This window comes from Babylonia areolata, chromosome 12 (genome assembly GCF_041734735.1).
Source record: "Babylonia areolata isolate BAREFJ2019XMU chromosome 12, ASM4173473v1, whole genome shotgun sequence".
NCBI classification, from domain to species: domain Eukaryota; kingdom Metazoa; phylum Mollusca; class Gastropoda; order Neogastropoda; family Buccinidae; genus Babylonia; species Babylonia areolata.
In genome coordinates this window covers 414,971-435,936 of record NC_134887.1, presented here as the reverse complement: position 1 = coordinate 435,936, position 20,966 = coordinate 414,971, and the positions used below count along the sequence as shown (strand labels likewise).

Genomic DNA, 20,966 nt, shown 5'->3' with positions numbered 1-20,966 from the left:
CAGCTCCATGACGGCATTTAATGTATAATGTGGCATGATGTGGTATGTGGCATGATGTGTGATGGGGCATGATGTGTATGATGCCAGGTTTACCCCCCAGCTCCGTGACGGCATTTAATGTATAATGTGGCATGATGTGGTATGTGGCATGATGTGTGATGGGGCATGATGTGTATGATGCCAGGTTTACCCCCCAGCTCCGTGACGGCGCTGTCCAAGTTCATCATCAACCAGGCCGTGGGGGAGGCGTTGATACAGGGGGTCAGTCACTCACACACACACACACACACACACACACACACACACACTTGATTATATGGGAGGGTTAATACGGTGATGTTTCTGTGTTGATTATATGGGAGGGGTTAATTTGTCAGCTGTGGGGATGATTGACAGCTGACAACTGACAGCTGTGGGGATGATTGACAGCTGGGGGGATGATTGACAGCTGATGATTGACAGCAGGGGGGATGATTGACAGCTGGTGGGGGATGATTGACAGCTATGGGGTGATTGACAGCTAATAACTGACAGCTGGGGGGATGATTGACAGCTGATGATTGACAGCTGGGGGGATGATTGACAGCTGTGGGAATGATTGGCAGCTAATGATTGACAGCTGGGGTGATGACGTGACAGCTGATGATTGACAGCTGTAGGGATGATTGACAGCTGTGGGAATGATTGGCAGCTGATGATTGACAGCTGGGGTGATGACGTGACAGCTGATGATTGACAGCTGGTGGGATGAAGGCACTGCAGTCACACACTGTCCCTGACATGTGCTGCCAGTCTGACTGACTGATGTGTGTTTGTCTTTCTGTCTGTGTGCTGTGTGTCTGCTCTGTGTGTGTGTCTGCTGTGTGTGTCTGTGTGTGTGTCTGCTGTGTGTGTGTGTGTGTGTGTGTGTGCAGATGCGTGAAATCCTGAGCAAGTTATCAGCTAAGGAAGGAGGGATCGACATGATGTTCAACGTGCAGCTTTGGCACGTGTCGGGCTGTCATGAGTTTCTGGCCTCCCTTGGTAAGCTTTCCTCTGTGTGTGTGTGTGTGTCTGTCTGTCTGTCTGTCAGTCTGTCTGTATGTCTGTGTGTTTGTGTCATACGTTCCCACACTGCCCACTGTCTGTGCATCTGTCTGTGTGTGTGTGACATGCTGAGCTGTGTGTGTGACATGCTGACGTGCTGTGCTGTGTGTGTGACGTGCTGTGCTGTGCTGTGTGTGACATGTTGTGCAGTGCATGACGTGCTGTGCTGTGTTTAACGTGCTGTGCGGTGTGTGACGTGTTGTGCTGTGTGTGACGTGGTGTGCTGTGTTTGACGTGCTGTGCTGTGTGTGACGTGCTGTGCTGTGTTTGTCACGTGCTGTGTGTGACATGCTGTGCTGTATGTGACATGCTGTGTGTGACGTGCTGTGTGTGACGTGCTGCGCTGTGTGTGACATGCTGTGTGTGATGTGCTGTGTGTGATGTGCTGTGCTGTGTGTGATGTGCTGTGTGTGACGTGCTGTGCTGTGTGTTGCAGGTCTGGACCTGGTGGCGGTGGGAGCAGAGAACGTGACTCTACGCCTCAGCAAACAGGCCGTGCGGCGTCACCTGCAGTTCGCTCTACAGGCCCTGGTGGCTGTCTTCAGTGAGGACTCGCACACACCGCTCACACACACCGCTCACACTGCTCATTCACACACATCGCACACACCGCTCACATACACCGCTCACATACACCGCTCACACTGCTCATTCACACACATCGCACACACCGCTCACACACACCGCTCACACTGCTCATTCACACACACCGCTCACACACACCGATCACACTGCTCATTCACACACATCGCACACACCGCTCACACACACTGCTCACACACACCGCTCACACTGCTCATTCACACACATCGCACACACACACCGCTCACACTGCTCATTCACACACATCGCACACACCGCTCACACACACCGATCACACTGCTCATTCACACACATCGCACACACCGCTCACATACACCGCTCATTCACACACATCGCACACACCGCTCACACACACCGATCACACTGCTCATTTACACACATGGCGCACACCGCTCACACACACCGCTCACACTGCTCATTCACATACATCGCACACACCACTCACACACACCGATCACACTGCTCATTCACACACATGGCACACACCGCTCACACTGCTCATTCACACACACCGCTCACATACACCGCTCACACTGCTCATTCACAAACATCGCACACACACACCGCTCACACTGCTCATTCACACACACCGCTCACATACACCGCTCACACTGCTCATTCACACACATCACTCACAGACACCGCTCACACTGCTCATTCACACACATCGCACACACCGCTCATTCACACACATTGCACACACCGCTCACACACACCGCTCACACTGCTCATTCACACACATCGCACACACCACTCACACACACCACTCACACTGCTCATTCACACACATCGCACACACCACTCACACACACCACTAACACACGCGCGCACACACACACACACCTCTCACACACACACACCACTCACCCAGTTCACACCACACACTGCTCATACCGCACATACCACTCAAACTTATCACACAAACACACACACATCATACACCACTCACTCACACACCACACACACACATACACCGAACACACCACACACACCCTGCACGCAGACACACACCACTCACACAGCACACACCATACACACACACCCTGCACACACCACACACACACACACACTCACATACACCATGCACACACACACCACACACACACACACACATACACCATGCACACACACACCACACACACACACACCCTGCACACACCACACACTCAGCACACATGACTCACACAGCACACACCACACACACAGCACACACCACACACCACACACACACAGCACACACACAGCACACACCACACAGCACACACACACCACTCACACACCACACAGCACACACACACACAGCACACACACACACACCCTGCACACACCACACAGCACACACACACACACCACACACCACTCACACACACACCACTCACACACCACACACACACCACACACACACACCACTCACACAGCACACCACACACCACTCACACAGCACACACACACCACACACCACTCACACACCACACACACACACACCACTCACACACCACACACACACACACACCACTCACACACCACACACCACTCACACACCACACACCACTCACACACCACACACACACACACCACTCACACACCACACACACACCACACACACACACACACCACTCACACACCACACACCACTCACACAGCACACACACACCACTCACACACCACACACACACACCACTCACACACCACACACACACCACACACACAGCACACACACACACCACTCACACACCACACACACACACCACTCACACACCACACACACAGCACACACACACACCACTCACACAGCACACCACACACACACCACACACACAGCACACACCACTCACACAGCACACACACACCACACACCACTCACACACCACACAGCACACACCACTCACACAGCACACACACACCACACACCACTCACACACCACACACACACCACACACTGAAATGATTTTTGGTATGGTGTGCAGTGATTTGGTGTGGAGTGATGTGAAATGGCATGATGTGGAGTTATGTGGTGTAGTGGGGGGTGATGTTGTGTAGTGTGGGAGAGTTATGTGGTGTAGTGTGGGGTGATGTGGTGTAGTGAAGTGTTGTGGTGTGGTGCTGTGCGGTGTGGAGTGATGTGGTGTAGTGCGGTGTGGTGTGGTGCTGTGCGGTGTGGAGTGATGTGGTGCAGTGTGGAGTGATGTGGTGTAGTGCGGTGTGGAGTGATGTGGTGCAGTGCGGTGTGGAGTGATGTAGTGTGGTGTGGTGCTGTGCGGTGTGGAGTGATGTGGTGCAGTGCGGTGTGGAGTGATGTGGTGCAGTGCAGTGTGGAGTGATGTAATGTGGTGCAGTGCAGTGTGGAGTGATGTGGTGTAGTGTGGAGTGATGTGGTGTGGAGTGATGAAGTGTAGTGTGGTGTGGAGTGATGTGGTGTAGTGTAGTGCGGAGTGATGTGGTGTAGTGTGGTGTGGAGTTTGGTGAATTTTGGAGTGGAGTGATGTGGTGTGGTGTGGGGTGGAGTGGTGTGGAGTGATGTGGTGTGGTGTGGAGTGATGTGGTGTGGAGTGTTGTGGTGTGGTGTGATGTGGATTGGAGTGATGTGGCTGACCCCTGACCCTCTGTGCACAGACACACAGGACGCGCCCCGCACGCTGTCAGTGGACAACTCATCCTCCCTGGAGTCCCTGTCCTCCGCCTCCTCCACCCCCTCCTCCCTCACCTCGCCCACCCCTCTCTCTCCCATGGGCCGTGCCAAGCGATCGCTCTTCAATCCCGCTGAGATGGAGCAGATGAAGCTGAGGCAGCGACACGCCTTGGTGACACTGGTCAGTGCTGGCTGGGCCTGCATGTGTGTGTCAGTCCTGTGTGTCAGTCCTGGGCCTGATATATGTGTGTGTCAGTCCTGGGCCTGATATATGTGTGTGTGTCAGTCCTGGGCCTGATATATGTGTGTGTGTCAGTCCTGGTTGGGCCTACATGTGTGTGTCAGTCCTGGGCCTACATGTGTGTGTGTCAGTCCTGGTTGGGCCTACATGTGTGTGTCAGTCCTGGTTGGGCCTACATGTGTGTGTCAGTCCTGGCTCGGCCTACATGTGTGTGTCAGTCCTGGCTGGGCCTACATGTGTGTGTCAGTCCTGGGCCTACATGTGTGTGTGTCAGTCCTGGCTGGGCCTACATGTGTGTGTCAGTCCTGGGCCTACATGTGTGTGTGTCAGTCCTGGGCCTGATATATGTGTGTGTGTCAGTCCTGGCTGGGCCTACATGTGTGTGTGTCAGTCCTGGTTGGGCCTACATGTGTGTGTCAGTCCTGGCTGGGCCTACATGTGTGTGTCAGTCCTGGTTGGGCCTACATGTGAGTGTCAGTCCTGGGCCTACATGTGTGTGTGTCCGTCCTGGCTGGGCCTACATGTGTGTGTGTCAGTCCTTGGCCTACATGTGTGTGTCAGTCCTGGCTCGGCCTACATGTGTGTGTCAGTCCTGGCTGGCCCTACATGTGTGTGTGTGTGTCAGTCCTGGCTGGGCCTACATGTGTGTGTCAGTCCTGGCTGGGCCTACATATGTGTGTTGCACGTTGGATGGATTGTTTGCTGTTCTGTTTCTTTGATTGTTTGTATATTTATTTGAACATTTATTTACTGATCTATGCATTCACGAATGTATTCATTGACAGTGTCATGTTCCTACTCCATGCACACACTGGCACTGTGCTGTGTTCAAGTTTATTCACCTTTGGACTACATGTTGTAGGACTGATAAATCAGCTGTCATAGCTCATTGCAGGACATGTGTCATGTGATGATCCCATGTTGTGTTGTGTGTTGATGATGGTGTGTAATGTGTTACATGTGATGACCCCCTGGTGTGTAGTGTTGACATGTGATGACCCCATGCTGTGTAGTGTGTTGACATGTGATGACCCCATGCTGTGTAGTGTTGACATGTGATGACCCCATGCTGTGTAGTGTTGACATGTGATGACCCCGTGCTGTGTAGTGTGTTGACATGTGATAACGCCATGGTGTGTTGTGTGTTGACATGTGATGACCTCATGGTGTGTAGTGTTGACATGTGATGACGCCATGCTGTGTAGTGTGTTGACATGTGATGACCCCATGGTGTGTTGTGTTGACATGTGATGACCCCATGCTGTGTAGTGTGTTGACATGTGATGACCCCCTGGTGTGTAGTGTGTTGACATGTGATGACCCCATGCTGTGTAGTGTGTTGACATGTGGTGACCCCATGCTGTGTTGTGTTGACATGTGATGACCCCATGGTGTGTAGTGTGTTGACATGTGATGACCCCCTGGTGTGTAGTGTGTTGACATGTGATGACACCATGGTGTGTAGTGTGTTGACATGTGATGACCCCATGCTGTGTAGTGTGTTGACATGTGATGACCCCATGCTGTGTAGTGTGTTGACATGTGATGACCCCATGCTGTGTTGTGTGTTGACATGTGATGACGCCATGCTGTGTTGTGTGTTGACATGTGATGACCCCATGCTGTGTTGTGTGTTGACATGTGATGACCCCCCATGCTGTGTAGTGTGTTGACATGTGATGACGCCATGGTGTGTAGTGTGTTGACATGTGATGACCCCATGCTGTGTAGTGTTGACATGTGATGACCCCATGCTGTGTAGTGTTGACATGTGATGACCCCATGCTGTGTAGTGTGTTGACATGTGATGACCCCATGCTGTGTAGTGTGTTGACATGTGATGACCCCATGCTGTGTAGTGTTGACATGTGATGACCTCATGCTGTGTAGTGTTGACATGTGATGACCCCATGCTGTGTTGTGTGTCCCCCAGGGCGACCAGCTATCTCCCACAGTGTCTCCCCGCTCGCCCCCCCAGCAGGACCCGGCACTCTACCTGTCCCACCAGAACCGGATCCGCTCTCTGTATGGCAGCAGTTCATCCACCACCGACAGCCCCACCCCCTCCCCCCACACCCCCCTGTCCCCCGACCCCCCCCTCTCCTCCCCCTCGCAGCAGGACTCGGACAGCGTCAGGTCGTACGACATGGGTGGCGGTGCTGCCTCCAGCGGGCCAGGCTCCAGCAGTGGGGACCCGGCCATGAAGAGCGTCAAGTTCGCCGAGCACCTGGTGACAGAGCAGGTGTTTGACCCACAGGCCGGTCACCATGACGACGGAGACAGCCAGGAGCTGCCAGTGCGCACAGCGTCACAGCTCCGACAGCACTTTGAGCGCCTCAGCGTCGGCAGCGTCGTGCCGCCATCAGGGAGCCCTGAGCAGGGAGGTGTCGGGGGCATGGGTGAGGAGGGGATGGTGGGGCTGGACCCCCAGGACATCGCCCTCAAGGTGCTGGCCGACGTGGCCTCGCAGCGCAGCCAGGTGGAGATGCTGCAGCGGCACAGTGCCGCCCGCTCCCAGGACGCTTCCAGACTCCTGCGTCAACAGGCTGCTTCCCACCCCAGCCCCCTCCCACACCCACACAAGGTAGGGGGTCCTGTGGAGGGGGGTCACCATCACCATCCCCCTCCTCCTCCTCCTCCTCCCCCCCAGCAGTCCCCCCGATGTCAGCCCCAGACTGCTCCTGCAGGCCTGGAGGTGGCGTCCAATCGGGGTCACCGGTCTGTGGCAGACCACCACAAGTCCATGGCCCCGCCCCCCTACACCGCCCCCCCCTCCTACACCCGCCACTCCCCCTCCCCAACCCTGCTGCGTGGGGGCAGTGGGGCCAGGGGGTCGTTTGTGGGGCAGAGCGGAGAGAACAGCATCTGTTCAGACAACAGCGAAGGTGCGGACAGCAACCTGCAGTCCAGTGTGTCCAGCGGCTACCACTCGGAGCACAGCCAGGGCGCCGCTCGCGTCCACCCCCCGCCTCACCACCCCACCGACCGCGGAGTCTTCACCCAGGACTTTGTCAACCACACCTCTGCCGGAGCCTTCGCCAAGCCCCCCTCCCCCTCCTCCCTGCCCCTCCAGCCACCCTCCCCCCTGCCCCTCCAGCCCCCCAAGCCACCCTCCCCCCTGGTGCGGACCTATGCCCTGCAGAGTCGGCCCGACAGCACCAATAGTCTGAGCTCTCAGTACTCCACCTCCTCCTCCTCCACCCGCTCCTTCATCTACAGACCTCTGGGGGAGGTGGGGAGCAAGACAAGACATCCACCCAACCTCTCCCCCCGCCCCCAGGTCTCCCCCATTCTCAGGACCTCCTCCTCCTCCTCCCCTAGCTCCCTGCAAGGTCAAGGTCAGGGTCGGAAGAAGGTAAGCTTTTCTGACTCCGAGGCAACAGAGTCCGGTGACACCAGTGTTGAGGAGGGAGGAGGAAAGATGGGGAGAGTAATGGGGACTGACCTTGACCCTGGCAGTGATTCAGACACTGTGAGGCGATCTGACCCATCACACGTGAGTCACTCTGCTTCTAACCAGAAGGGGGAAATGGGAGGGGTGGAAGGCAAAGTGCAGAGTGCTGCCCCTTCACTGACGTCTAAACCTGCTGTGGCTGGCAAACCTCATGGCCATGCTGCCTCCTATAAACCACCAGTGGCTGATAAACCACAGGGTGGTGGTTCCTTCAAACCTGGTGTTGCTGACAAACCACAGGGTGGTGTTGGTTCCTTTAAACCTGGTGTTGCTGATAAAGCAGGTGGTGTCAAATCTGGTGTAAGCAACAGACCATGGGATGGTGCCCACACCTTGAAGTCTTCCTTCAGTGACAGAGGTCAGAACAACAGCAGTGGTGTCAGTGACACAAGTCAAGATGACAGCAGTGGTGTCAGTGACAGAGGTGAGAATGACAGCAGTGTGACACAAGGCCTCAGTCACAGGGCAGCCCGGCAGTCCCTGTGCACTCCCCCCGCCCTCCCCCCCAGACACCCCTTGAGGTCCTCCACAGACAGCCTGGCCCTGCGCTGTGTGGCGCTGCCCTTCTCCCCCGCCAGTCCCTTCTATGACTGCTCCGGGCCTCCTCCCCTTACCTCCCCAAGGCCTCCCCATACCCCCCCTGGGCCTCCCAAGGCCTCCCAGGACCATAGCTGCCCCTGGAGTGGTGGGTCAGAGATGAGGCATGGTGAGGGGATGGCGGGGGATGAGGTGGGGGACAAAGTGAAAGTGAGCAAAGCCCTGCCTCTCTTCCTGGACAAAGAGCGACGCTCCATTGCCAAGAGTGCCGTGCTGCAGTCGTCCAAATGCTGATGTGTGTGTGTGTGTGTGGAGGGGGGGGGGGGGGTGGAGAGGGGGGTGCATGTGAACGTCAGGTGATGAGAGTTCGTCATGTGTGTGTGCGTGTGTGTGCCCACATAGTGTATATGAATCTCTTAAAGACAAGCTAACGTTTTGACACTGTGTCATACATAGACTTCACAAAATGACCACGTGACAGTAAAGCCACTGTCTCTTGTTGTGAACACAGTTGATAGGATGTGCGGAGACAGAGTCACGTGACACGTGGTGGAAAGACAGGGTCACATGACCAACAGCTGTGTGCACAAGTGTCACGTTTCCAACCATACGCGGTCTCCTCCCGCCTATGGAGAGACTGATCAGAGTTTGAACAAGGTGATCAGCAGATTGATCATCAGTGCGTGTTCCTCCTGCGATCTCCACAGTTTGGACAGGTGATCAGCAGATTGATCATCAGTGCGTGTTTCTCCTGCGATCTACAGAGTTTGAACAAGGTGATCAGCAGATTGATCATCAGTGCGTGTTTCTCCTGCGATCTCCAGAGTTTGAACAAGGTGATCAGCAGCCATGGCAAACACAATTTGAGGTGAAACTGACAAATGATGTGATATACCACAACAAATGATGCACAATGTGTCATAACACTATGTACTATGTCTTAGCAAATCATGACGTCATAACAAATGTGGTATGTGTCATAGAAATGTGATATGTTTCATAACAAATGTGGCATGTCATCACAAATGTGGTGAGTGTCTGAACAAATGTTGTAAAGGTATGGAAGATCACTAGTATGGTACGTGCCATAAGAAAGATGGTATGTGTCATAACAAAATTAATGTGGTAGGTGTCATAACAAATGATGTAGAAGGTGCCACAACAAATGATGTGGTAGGTGTCATTTAGAGCAGAGTTGTGTCCAGTATGACTGAGAAGAATGACAAGTTCTGACAGTATGTCGCTATTCCAATATTAGCGTTCCAGATCTCACAGCCCGTTACCACAAGTTGGCGCAGTATGTCGCCATTCTGTAGAGTTCCAGATCTGACAGCCCGTTACCACAAGTTGGCGCAGTATGTCGCCATTCTGTAGAGTTCCAGATCTGACAGCCCGTTACCACAAGTTGGCGCAGTATGTCGCCATTCTGTAGAGTTCCAGATCTCACAGCCCGTTACCACGACAAGTTGGCGCAGTATGTCGCCATTCTGTAGAGTTCCAGATCTCACAGCCCGTTACCACGACAAGTTGGCGCAGTATGTTGCCATTCTGTAGAGTTCCAGATCTTACAACCCGTTAACACAACTTGCACGGAACATGCAGAACGTGACGTCACGTCTTTGATGTCGTGATAAAACGATCCTGGAGGCAGATTCGCGACAACCGAAACGGGTAGATAAGAGAAGAAACTGGATTCACACCCCTCCCCTCTCCTCGCTACTGTGTGTAGAGTTATATCATCATCATCATCATCATTTCTCTCTCTCTCTCTCTCTCCACGTACACATAATGTTTACCTTTTAAAAGATTTTTTTTAACTGCTAAACGTTCAGAAAAGTTTGATTGACTCTTTTAATTACTTATCAAGTTATTTGATTCCATCTGCATTCCTTGATAGATCTGAGAAAAGGGCTCCGCGACAGATTCGTAAGAGAGAGAGGGGTGTAACAAAGATCTAAGAGAGAGGGGTTTACAACATTTACGTAAGAGAGAGAGGGGGGGGGGTTCTAAGATAGATCCAAAAGAGAAGGGTCCACCACAAATATGTTAAAGGGCTCTAAGATAGATCTAAGAGAGAGGGGTCTGTGGCATACGTTAGATAAAGGGGTCTGATACATGTGAGGGGTCTAAGATGTAAGAGAAAGGGGTCTGATACATGTGAGGGGTCTAAGATGTAAGAGAAAGGGGTCTGATACCTGTGAGGGGTCTAAGATGTAAGAGAAAGGGGTCTGATAAATGTGAGGGGTCTAAGATGTAAGAGAAAGGGGTCTGATACATGTGAGGGGTCTAAGATATAAGAGAAAGGGGTCTGATACATGTGAGGGGTCTAAGATGTAAGAGAAAGGGGTCCGATACATGTGAGGGGTCTAAGATGTAAGAGAAAGGGGTCTGATACATGTGAGGGGTCTAAGATGTAAGAGAAAGGGGTCTGATACATGTGAGGGGTCTAAGATGTAAGAGAGAGGGGTCTGATACCTGTGAGGGGTCTAAGATAGATCTAAGACAGCAGGGTCCGCGACGGACAGGTAGAGAAAGGGGGGAGGGGGGTAGATAGATCTAAAAGAAGGGGTCTATGACACATACATGAGATCTAAGATAGAGGGGTCTATGACACATACATGAGATCTAAGATAGAGGGGTCTATGACACATACATGATGATCTAAGATAGAGGAGTCTATGACACATACATGAGATCTAAGAGAGAGGTCTATGACACATACATGAGATCTAAGAGAGAGGGGTCTATGACAGATACATGAGATCTAAGAGAGAGGGGTCTCTGACACATACATGAGATCTAAGAGAGAGGGGTCTATGACATACAAGAGATCTAAGAGAGAGGGGTCTACGACAGATACATGAGATCTAAGAGAGAGGGGTCTATGACAGATACATGAGATCTAAGAGAGAGGGGTCTATGACAGATACATGAGATCTAAGAGAGAGGTCTATGACACATACATGAGATCTAAGAGAGAGGGGTCTATGACATATACATGAGATCTAAGAGAGAGGGGTCTATGACAGATACAAGAGATCTAAGAGAGAGGGGTCTACGACAGATACATGAGATCTAAGAGAGAGGTCTATGACAGATACATGAGATCTAAGAGAGAGGTCTATGACAGATACATGAGATCTAAGAGAGGGGTCTATGACAGATACATGAGATCTAAGAGAGGTGTCTATGACAGATACATGAAATCTAAGAGAGAGAGGTCTACGACAGATACATGAGATCTAAGAGATAGGTCTACGACAGATACATGAAGATCTAAGAGAGAGGTCTATGACAGATACATGAGATCTAAGAGAGGGGTCTATGACAGATACATGAGATCTAAGAGAGAGGGGTCTATGACAGATCCATGAGATCTAAGAGAGAGGGGTCTACGACAGATACATGAGATGTAAGAGAGAGGGGTCTATGACAGATACATGAGATCTAAGAGAGGGGTCTATGACAGATACATTAGATCTATGACAGATACATGAGATCTAAGAGAGAGGTGTACGACAGATACATGAGATCTAAGAGGGGTCTATGACAGATACATGAGATCTAAGAGAGAGGTCTATGACAGATACATGAGATCTAAGACAGAGGGGTCTATGACAGATACATGAGATCTAAGAGAGAGAGGTCTATGACATATACATGAGATCTAAGAGAGGGGTCTATGACAGATACATGAAATCTAAGAGAGAGGGGTCTATGACAGATACATGGGATCTAAGAGAGGGGTCTATGACAGATACATGAGATCTAAGAGAGGGGTCTACGACAGATACATGAGATCTAAGAGAGAAGGGTCTATGACAGATACATGAGATCTAAGAGAGGGGTCTATGACAGATACATGAGATCTAAGAGAGAAGGGTCTATGACAGATACATGAGATCTAAGAGAGAGGTCTACGACAGATACATGAGATCTAAGAGAGAAGGGTCTACGACAGATACATGAGATCTAAGAGAGAGGTCTACGACAGATACATGAGATCTAAGAGAGAGGGGTCTATGACAGATACATGAGATCTGAGAGAGGGGTCTATGACAGATACATGAGATCTAAGAGAGAGGGGTCTATGACAGATACATGAGATCTAAGAGAGAGGGGTCTATGACAGATACATTAGATCTATGACAGATACATGAGATCTAAGAGAGAGGTGTACGACAGATACATGAGATCTAAGAGGGGTCTATGACAGATACATGAGATCTAAGAGAGAGGTCTATGACAGATACATGAGATCTAAGACAGAGGGGTCTATGACAGATACATGAGATCTAAGAGAGAGAGGTCTATGACAGATACATGAGATCTAAGAGAGAGGGGTCTATGACAGATACATGAAATCTAAGAGAGAGGGGTCTATGACAGATACATGGGATCTAAGAGAGGGGTCTATGACAGATACATGAGATCTAAGAGAGGGGTCTACGACAGATACATGAGATCTAAGAGAGGGGTCTACGACAGATACATGAGATCTAAGAGAGAAGGGTCTATGACAGATACATGAGATCTAAGAGAGGGGTCTATGACAGATACATGAGATCTAAGAGAGGGGTCTATGACAGATACATGAGATCTAAGAGAGAAGGGTCTATGACAGATACATGAGATCTAAGAGAGAGGTCTACGACAGATACATGAGATCTAAGAGAGAAGGGTCTACGACAGATACATGAGATCTAAGAGAGAGGTCTACGACAGATACATGAGATCTAAGAGAGAGGGGTCTATGACAGATACATGAGATCTAAGAGAGAAGGGTCTATGACAGATACATGAGATCTAAGAGAGAGGTCTACGACAGATACATGAGATCTAAGAGAGAGGGGTCTATGACAGATACATGAGATCTAAGAGAGAGGTCTATGACAGATACATGAGATCTAAGAGAGAAGGGTCTATGACAGATACATGAGATCTAAGAGAGAGGTCTACGACAGATACATGAGATCTAAGAGAGAGGTCTACGACAGATACATGAGATCTAAGAGAGAAGGGTCTACGACAGATACATGAGATCTAAGAGAGAGGTCTACGACAGATACATGAGATCTAAGAGAGAAGGGTCTACGACAGATACATGAGATCTAAGAGAGAGGTCTACGACAGATACATGAGATCTAAGAGAGAGGTCTACGACAGATACATGAGATCTAAGAGAGAAGGGTCTACAACAGAAAGGTAACAGAGAGGGGTGTCTAACAGATCTAACAGAGAGGAGTCTGACATATGTAGGAGAGAGGGGTCTAAGATAGAGGGGTCTAAGATAGAGGGGTCTAAGATTGATCTAAAAGAGATGGTTCTACAACAGATACGAGAGGAGGGGTGGGGGTATATAATAGATCTACAAGATAGAGGGCATCTACGTAAGATCTACAGGGATAATATGGCAGATCCATTATATTTCCTTGGCTTTAACCCAGTGTTAACACATTCTTATCATCTGCACTTCGTTTCTTCGCTGAAAGTTGTGTGCAGGAAATGGGGAGTTAGGGAGAAGGAAGGGGGTGAAGGTGATTTGACACCAATCAACTGATCAATGTCGCTGTCACTGAGGGACTTCGTTCAGCATTACACACAAACTGACAGGAAGAATGGCTGTAGCTGTACGTGTCCATCAGTCAGCCGCTCAGATCAAAAGCAAAACCGTCACGCAGTTCCCACTTCTCAGTGCCAGAAAATGTAACGAAATATCTTTTACTATAGTTTCACCTCATTAAACAACACAACGTACAGGTTCAGTGTGTCTTGGACTGGATAATGCCCAGTGCTACAAACTGATATTAACTGATATTGTGTCCTGCAGAAAGGGCGAAGAAATCGGAGGACTTACAGTGCTGGCCAGACCGTGATGGCGCATGTCAGGTTGTGCAGTGTGACAAGGCACGCCACTCCACCTTCTTTCCGTAATGTCACCCACAGTTGTAGACCATACTTAGAGAGCCGGGAAAAAAAGACCTTGAACTCTCTGATTTAAGCCACGCTTCTTTTCTTGGATTACAAAAAGAACCAGGCGCGCTTTATCCGCATTGACAGTCACAGATTTCAGTTCAGTTTGGAATTGAGCCATCACTCCGTCCGGATGCTGCACTTGATCTGCTCAGCAGGCCTTGAGCGAAAAAATATATCGACAGTCTCTGAAAACAAATGGATCCTGACAAAACGAAGGACTCTGGCCTCAGTGCTCACAGCCTGCTGTGGGACTGCATGAGGTCCACATAATGTTAGCACACTTTCAAAGCGTACGTTAGAACACATGAGGTCCACATAATGTTAGCACACTTTCAAAGCGTACGTTAGAACACATGAGGTCCACATAATGTTAGCACACTTTCAAAGTGTACGTTAGAACTCATGAGGTCCACATAACTTATGTTAGCACACTTTCAAAGCGTACGTTAGAACACATGAGGTCCACATAATGTTAGCACACTTTCAAAGCATACGTTAGAACACATGCGGTCCACATAATGTTAGCACAATTTCCAAACGTACGTGTCGTGAGAACACATGAGGTCCACATAATTTTAGCACACTTTCAAAGCGTACGTTAGAACACATGAGGTCCACATAATGTTAGCACACTTTCCAAACGTACGAGGAAACACATGACGTCCACATAATGTTAGCACACTTTCCAAACGTACGTGAGAATACATGAGGTCCACATAATGTTATCACACTTTCCAAACGTACATTAGAACACATGAGGTCCACATAATGTCAGCACACTTTCCAAACGTAGGTCGGAATATATATATTATCATTAGGTCCACATAGCACACTTTCCAAACGTTCGTTGGACCTGAGCCCTGCCCCCGGCCTCCTCACCCCTATAATCCAACGCGACACATCGTCAACATGTGCAGGGCATGGTCAGTGATCTGTTGAGAACTTCATCAGTTGTCTGTCGCTCATATTCACTCCCGTGCAGTGTGTTAGCCAGAGTAACTGAACAAACAAACAAAAAACAACAACAAAACCACTTTGTTGATTGGTACGTTGCCGTACTGATCTTGAAGAAAAAGAAGAGGTGTGTGTGTGTGTGTGCGCGCGCGCGCGTGTGTGTCTGTCTGTGTGTGTGTGTGTGTGCGTGCGTGTGTGTGTGTGTGTGTGTCCAACTCGTTTCAGCAATGAAAGTTGCCGCCCTTGATCGGTGAGGGTCACAAACAGAACTTTGTGATGGCGGCAGGGAGCGTCACTCAATCTACGGCAGCAGTACAGGTTGTCCTGATTTTTTATTTGTATTGTAAGTTCAGAGACCTATTTTACTGACAGTTTTCTTTAATGGATGAAACGATATTACCATTAGATGTAGTAATTGATTTTCAGTGGGGTTTTTTTAATGTGTATTGAGGGTAATTTCCCCAGTTTTGAAGTGGCCCTAAACCACGAACAGATCAAATTTATGAACAAAAAAACGTGGCAGCTTGAGACGACAAGTATTGGTTGGGGTTCATGTTATGGGTCACTTCACGCCCTATCATTCCTTTCATGTTATGGGTCACTTCACGTCCTATCATGCCTTTCGTGTTATGGGTCACTTCACGTCCTATCATGCCTTTCATGTTATGGGTCACTTCACGTCCTATCATTCCTTTCATGTTATGGGTCACTTCACGCCCTATCATGCCTTTCATGTTATGGGTAACTTCACGTCCTATCATTCCTTTCATGTTATGGGTCACTTCACGTCCTATCATTCCTTTCATGTTATGGGTCACTTCACGCCCTATCATTCCTTTCATGTTATGGGTCACTTCACGTCCTATCATTCCTTTCATGTTATGGGTCACTTCACGCCCTATCATTCCTTTCATGTTATGGGTCACTTCATGTCATATCATTCCTTTCATGTTATGGGTCACTTCATGTCATATCATTCCTTTCATGTTATGGGTCACTTCACGCCCTATCATTCCTTTCATGTTATGGGTCACTTCACGCCCTATCATTCCTTTCATGTTATGGATCACTTCACGCCCTATCATTCCTTTCATGTTATGGGTCACTTCACGCCCTATCATACCTTTCATGTTATGGGTCACTTCACGCCCTATCATTCCTTTCATGTTATGGGTCACTTCACGCCCTATCATTCCTTTCATGTTATGGGTCACTTCACGCCCTATCATGCCTTTCATGTTATGGGTCACTTCACGCCCTATCATGCCTTTCATGTCATGGGTCACTTCACGCCCTATCATTCCTTTCATGTCATGGGTCACTTCACGCCCTATCATTCCTTTCATGTTGTGGGTCACTTCACGCCCTATCATGCCTTTCATGTTGTGGGTCACTTCACGTCCTATCATTCCTTTCATGTTGTGGGTCACTTCAAGTCCTATCATTCCTTTCATGTTGTGGGTCACTTCACGCCCTATCATGCCTTTCATGTTGTGGGTCACTTCACGCCCTATCATTACTTTCATGTTGTGGGTCACTTCACGCCCTATCATTCCTTTCATGTTGTGGGTCACTTCACGCCCTATCATTCCTTTCATGTTGTGGGTCACTTCACGCCCTATCATGCCTTTCATGTTATGGGTAACTTCACGTCCTATCATTCCTTTCGTGTTATGGGTCACTTCACGTCCTGTCATGCCTATTTCACGACTAGGAGGGTCGATTACGCTCATCATCCATGACATTTCTCATATGTCTCCATGCAAAACTGGAATTTTTTTGTTTTTGAAAAATAGATCTGATAATTTAGGATGCTAAAATGGGACATTATTTGACCATGTCCTCCATTCTGTCAGGTTAACTGTATGTGGATGGATGGGATGAGTGTTCTTGATGCATGCTCATATGATCATGCTTGTGTGTGGGGGGTGTGGATATAAATAAAAATGAAGTGATTTGCCATGAACAAATCATATCAGAGGAGACAGGTTGTGGGGTTTTGTTGTTGGTGGGTTTTTGTTTGTTTGTTTGTTGTTGTTTTGGGGGTTTTTTTGGATGTTGTTGTTTTTTGTTGTTTTTTCTATGTTAAGATGTTTAGGTTTACTTTATCGGTCACTGGTAAAGATGTTATATTACTTACACTCGCACATTACAGCCATTGCCTAGAAGTGCACACTTGTCAGTGTGACACCAGTGTGTGATACATATCAGACCTAAGCCGGTGTGTGATACACATCAGACTCACACCAATGTACAATGTGGGATACACATCAGACCCACACCAATGTACAATGTGGGATACACATCAGACCCACACCAATGTACAATGTGTGTGATGCACATCAGACCCACACCAATGTACAATTTGTGATACACATCAGACCCACACCAATGTACAATGTGTGATACACATCAGACCCACACCAATGTACAATGTGTGACACACATCAGACCCACACCAGTGTACAATGTGTGATACACATCAGACCCACACCAATGTACAATGTGTGATACACATCAGACCTACATCAACGTACAATGTGTGTGATACACATCAGATCCACACCAATGTACAATGTGTGTGATACACATCAGACCTACATCAACGTACAATGTGTGTGATACACATCAGACCCACACCAATGTACAATGTGTGTGATACACATCAGATCCACACCAATGTACAATGTGTGATACACATCAGACCCACACCAATGTCAAATGTGGGATACACCTCAGACCCACACCAATGTACAATGTGTGTGATACACATCAGACCCACACCAATATACAATCTGATACATATCGTCATGGTGAACTTCAATATACTGACAGTACACATCGGATAGAAACACACTGTTGTCACACTTGATGTTGTCATGGTGAACTACAATATATTAGCAAAGAATGTATCATAATTTGAATCGGTATGATATCAGAGAATGTATGGTAATGGTGGATTGATGCGATAATCATGATTGATGAAGAAATATATTGTGCATGTTATTTATTCATGCCCAGCTTAACATTCCAATGAACTAATGAATGCTACACATTTTGTTTGGTTTTCTTATTTGTATGGAAGGGCCAGAGAGTGTGTTGGGCTGGTAGAATGAACCAGTGTAGTTAATGTAGCAGTGTACCACTGTCTGTACATGATAGAATGATCCAGTGTAGTTAATGTAGCTGTGTACCACTGTGTACAGCTGATAGGATGATACAGTGTAGTTAATGTAGCTGTGTACCACTGTACAGCTGATAGGATGATCCATAGTAGTTATTGTAGCTGTGTACCAGTCTGTACACTGTGTACAGCTGATTGGATGATCCATGGTAGTTAATGTAGCAGTGTACCACTGTCTGTACACTGTGTACAGCTGATAGGATGATCCAGTGTAGTTAATGTAGCTGTGTACCAGTCTGTACACTGTGTACAGCTGATAGGATGATCCAGTGTAGTTAATGTAGCTGTGTACCAGTCTGTACACTGTGTACAGCTGATAGGATGATCCAGTGTAGTTATTGTAGCTGTGTACCAGTCTGTACACTGTGTACAGCTGATAGGATGATCCAGTGTAGTTAATGTAGTAGTGTACCACTGTCTGTACACTGTGTACAGCTGATAGGATGATCCAGTGTAGTTAATGTAGTAGTGTACCACTGTCTGTACACTGTGTACAGCTGATAGGATGATCCAGTGTAGTTAATGTAGCTGTGTACCACTGTGTACAGCTGATAGGATGATCCAGTGTAGTTAATGTAGCTGTGTACCACTGTCTGTACACTGTGTACAGCTGATAGGATGATCCAGTGTAGTTAATGTAGTTGTGTATCACTTTCTGTACACAGTGTACAGCTGATAGGATGATCCAGTGTAGTTAATGTAGTTGTGTACCACTGTTAGGATGATCCAGTGTAGTTAATGTAGTTGTGTACCACTGTGTACAGCTGATAGGATGATCCAGTGTAGTTAATGTAGCTGTGTACCACTGTGTACAGCTGATAGGATGATCCAGTGTAGTTAATGTAGCTGTGTACCACTGTGTACAGCTGATAGGATGATCCACTGTAGTTAATGTAGCTGTGTACCACTGTCTGTACACTTTGTAAGCTGATAGGATGAGCTCTGTGCATGTGTGTTCATGTGTGTGTGTGTGTGTGTAGAAGATGAGGAATGTGTGTGTGTGCATGTCTACACTGTGGGAGCAACGGAATATTGGAACATGTGGGTGTGCATATATATATATGTGTATGTTTGTGTTTGGGGGTGGGGGATATGGGCGTATGTGTGTGTGCTTGTGCAAGTAAGTGCGTGTGTGTGTGTGTGTGTGTGTGTGTGTGCTGTGGAAGCTGCAATGTGTAGCCTAGAAATGAGTGTGTGTTGAAGGGGTGGGGGGTGCAGGGTAATGTGTGTGTGTGTGTGTGTGTGTGTTGGTGCTCATGTACGTTTATGTGTATTTGATCGTGCTTTCCTGTCTGTGAAACTGCATGTTTGTTGCATATCTGTTATGCATGTGTGTGTATGTGTGAACGTGTGTCTGCATGTTTTACATTTATTTGCTTATTTATCATCATTTGTGTGTGTGTGTGTGTGTGTGTGCGCCTAGAGTTGACTTAATCAAGATTTTGCGCCTTTTAAATATTATTATTATAAGTAGTAGTATTTTTATGTATTTATTTTTTATCTTTTTTTAATTTTTTTTTTACATATTTATTTCTTTGTTGTTGGTGGTGTTGGGTTTTTTTGGTTAATTTTTTTATTATTTTATTTTATTTTATTATTTTTTTCTCAAGGCCTAACCAAGCGCGTTGGGTTACGCTGCTAGTCAGGCATCTGCTTGGCAGATGTGGTGTAGCCTATATGGATTTGACCAAACGCAGAGACGCCTCCTTGAGCTGCTGATACTGATAGGATGATCCAGTGTAGTTAATGTAGTTGTGTACCACTGTGCACAGCTGATAGGATGATCCAGTGTAGTTAATGTAGCTGTGTACCACTTTCGGTACACTGTGTACAGCTGATAGGATGATTCAGTGTAGTTAATGTAGTTGTGTACCACTGTGTACAGCTGATAGGATGATCCAGTGTAGTTAATGTAGTTGTGTACCACTGTGTACAGCTGATAGGATGATCCAGTGTAGTTAATGTAGTTGTGTACCACTGTATACAGCTGACAGGATGATCCAGTGTAGTTAATGTAGTTGTGTACCACTTTCTGTACACTGTGTACAGCTGATAGGATGATCCAGTGTAGTTAATGTAGTTGTGTACCACTTTCTGTACACAGTGTACAGCTGACAGGATGATTCAGTGTAGTTAATGTAGTTGTGTACCACTGTGTACAGCTGACAGGATGATTCAGTGTAGTTAATGTAGTTGTGTACCACTGTGTACAGCTGACAGGATGATTCAGTGTAGTTAATGTAGTTGTGTACCACTGTGTACAGCTGATAGGATGATCCAGTGTAGTTAATGTAGCTGTGTA

The 20,966-nt window shown here is 48.1% G+C and overlaps 1 protein-coding gene across 3 annotated transcripts in view; it reads left to right on the top strand.

Moving 5' to 3' along the window:
• Window positions 1-12,193, top strand: part of LOC143288287 (uncharacterized) — a 112,396-nt gene extending 100,203 nt beyond the window's left edge. For 2 of the 3 annotated variants that reach the window (XM_076596634.1, XM_076596636.1), the window contains 5 exons: window positions 185-261; window positions 915-1,023; window positions 1,523-1,630; window positions 4,303-4,499; window positions 6,493-12,193. In XM_076596634.1, the coding sequence (XP_076452749.1) occupies window positions 185-261; window positions 915-1,023; window positions 1,523-1,630; window positions 4,303-4,499; window positions 6,493-8,844 (2,843 nt within the window). In that variant the 3' untranslated portion in view covers window positions 8,845-12,193. The remainder of the gene's footprint in view (window positions 1-184; window positions 262-914; window positions 1,024-1,522; window positions 1,631-4,302; window positions 4,500-6,492) is intronic. The other variant, XR_013056051.1, reaches the window with a different exon arrangement.
• Window positions 12,194-20,966: the final 8,773 nt, after the last annotated feature.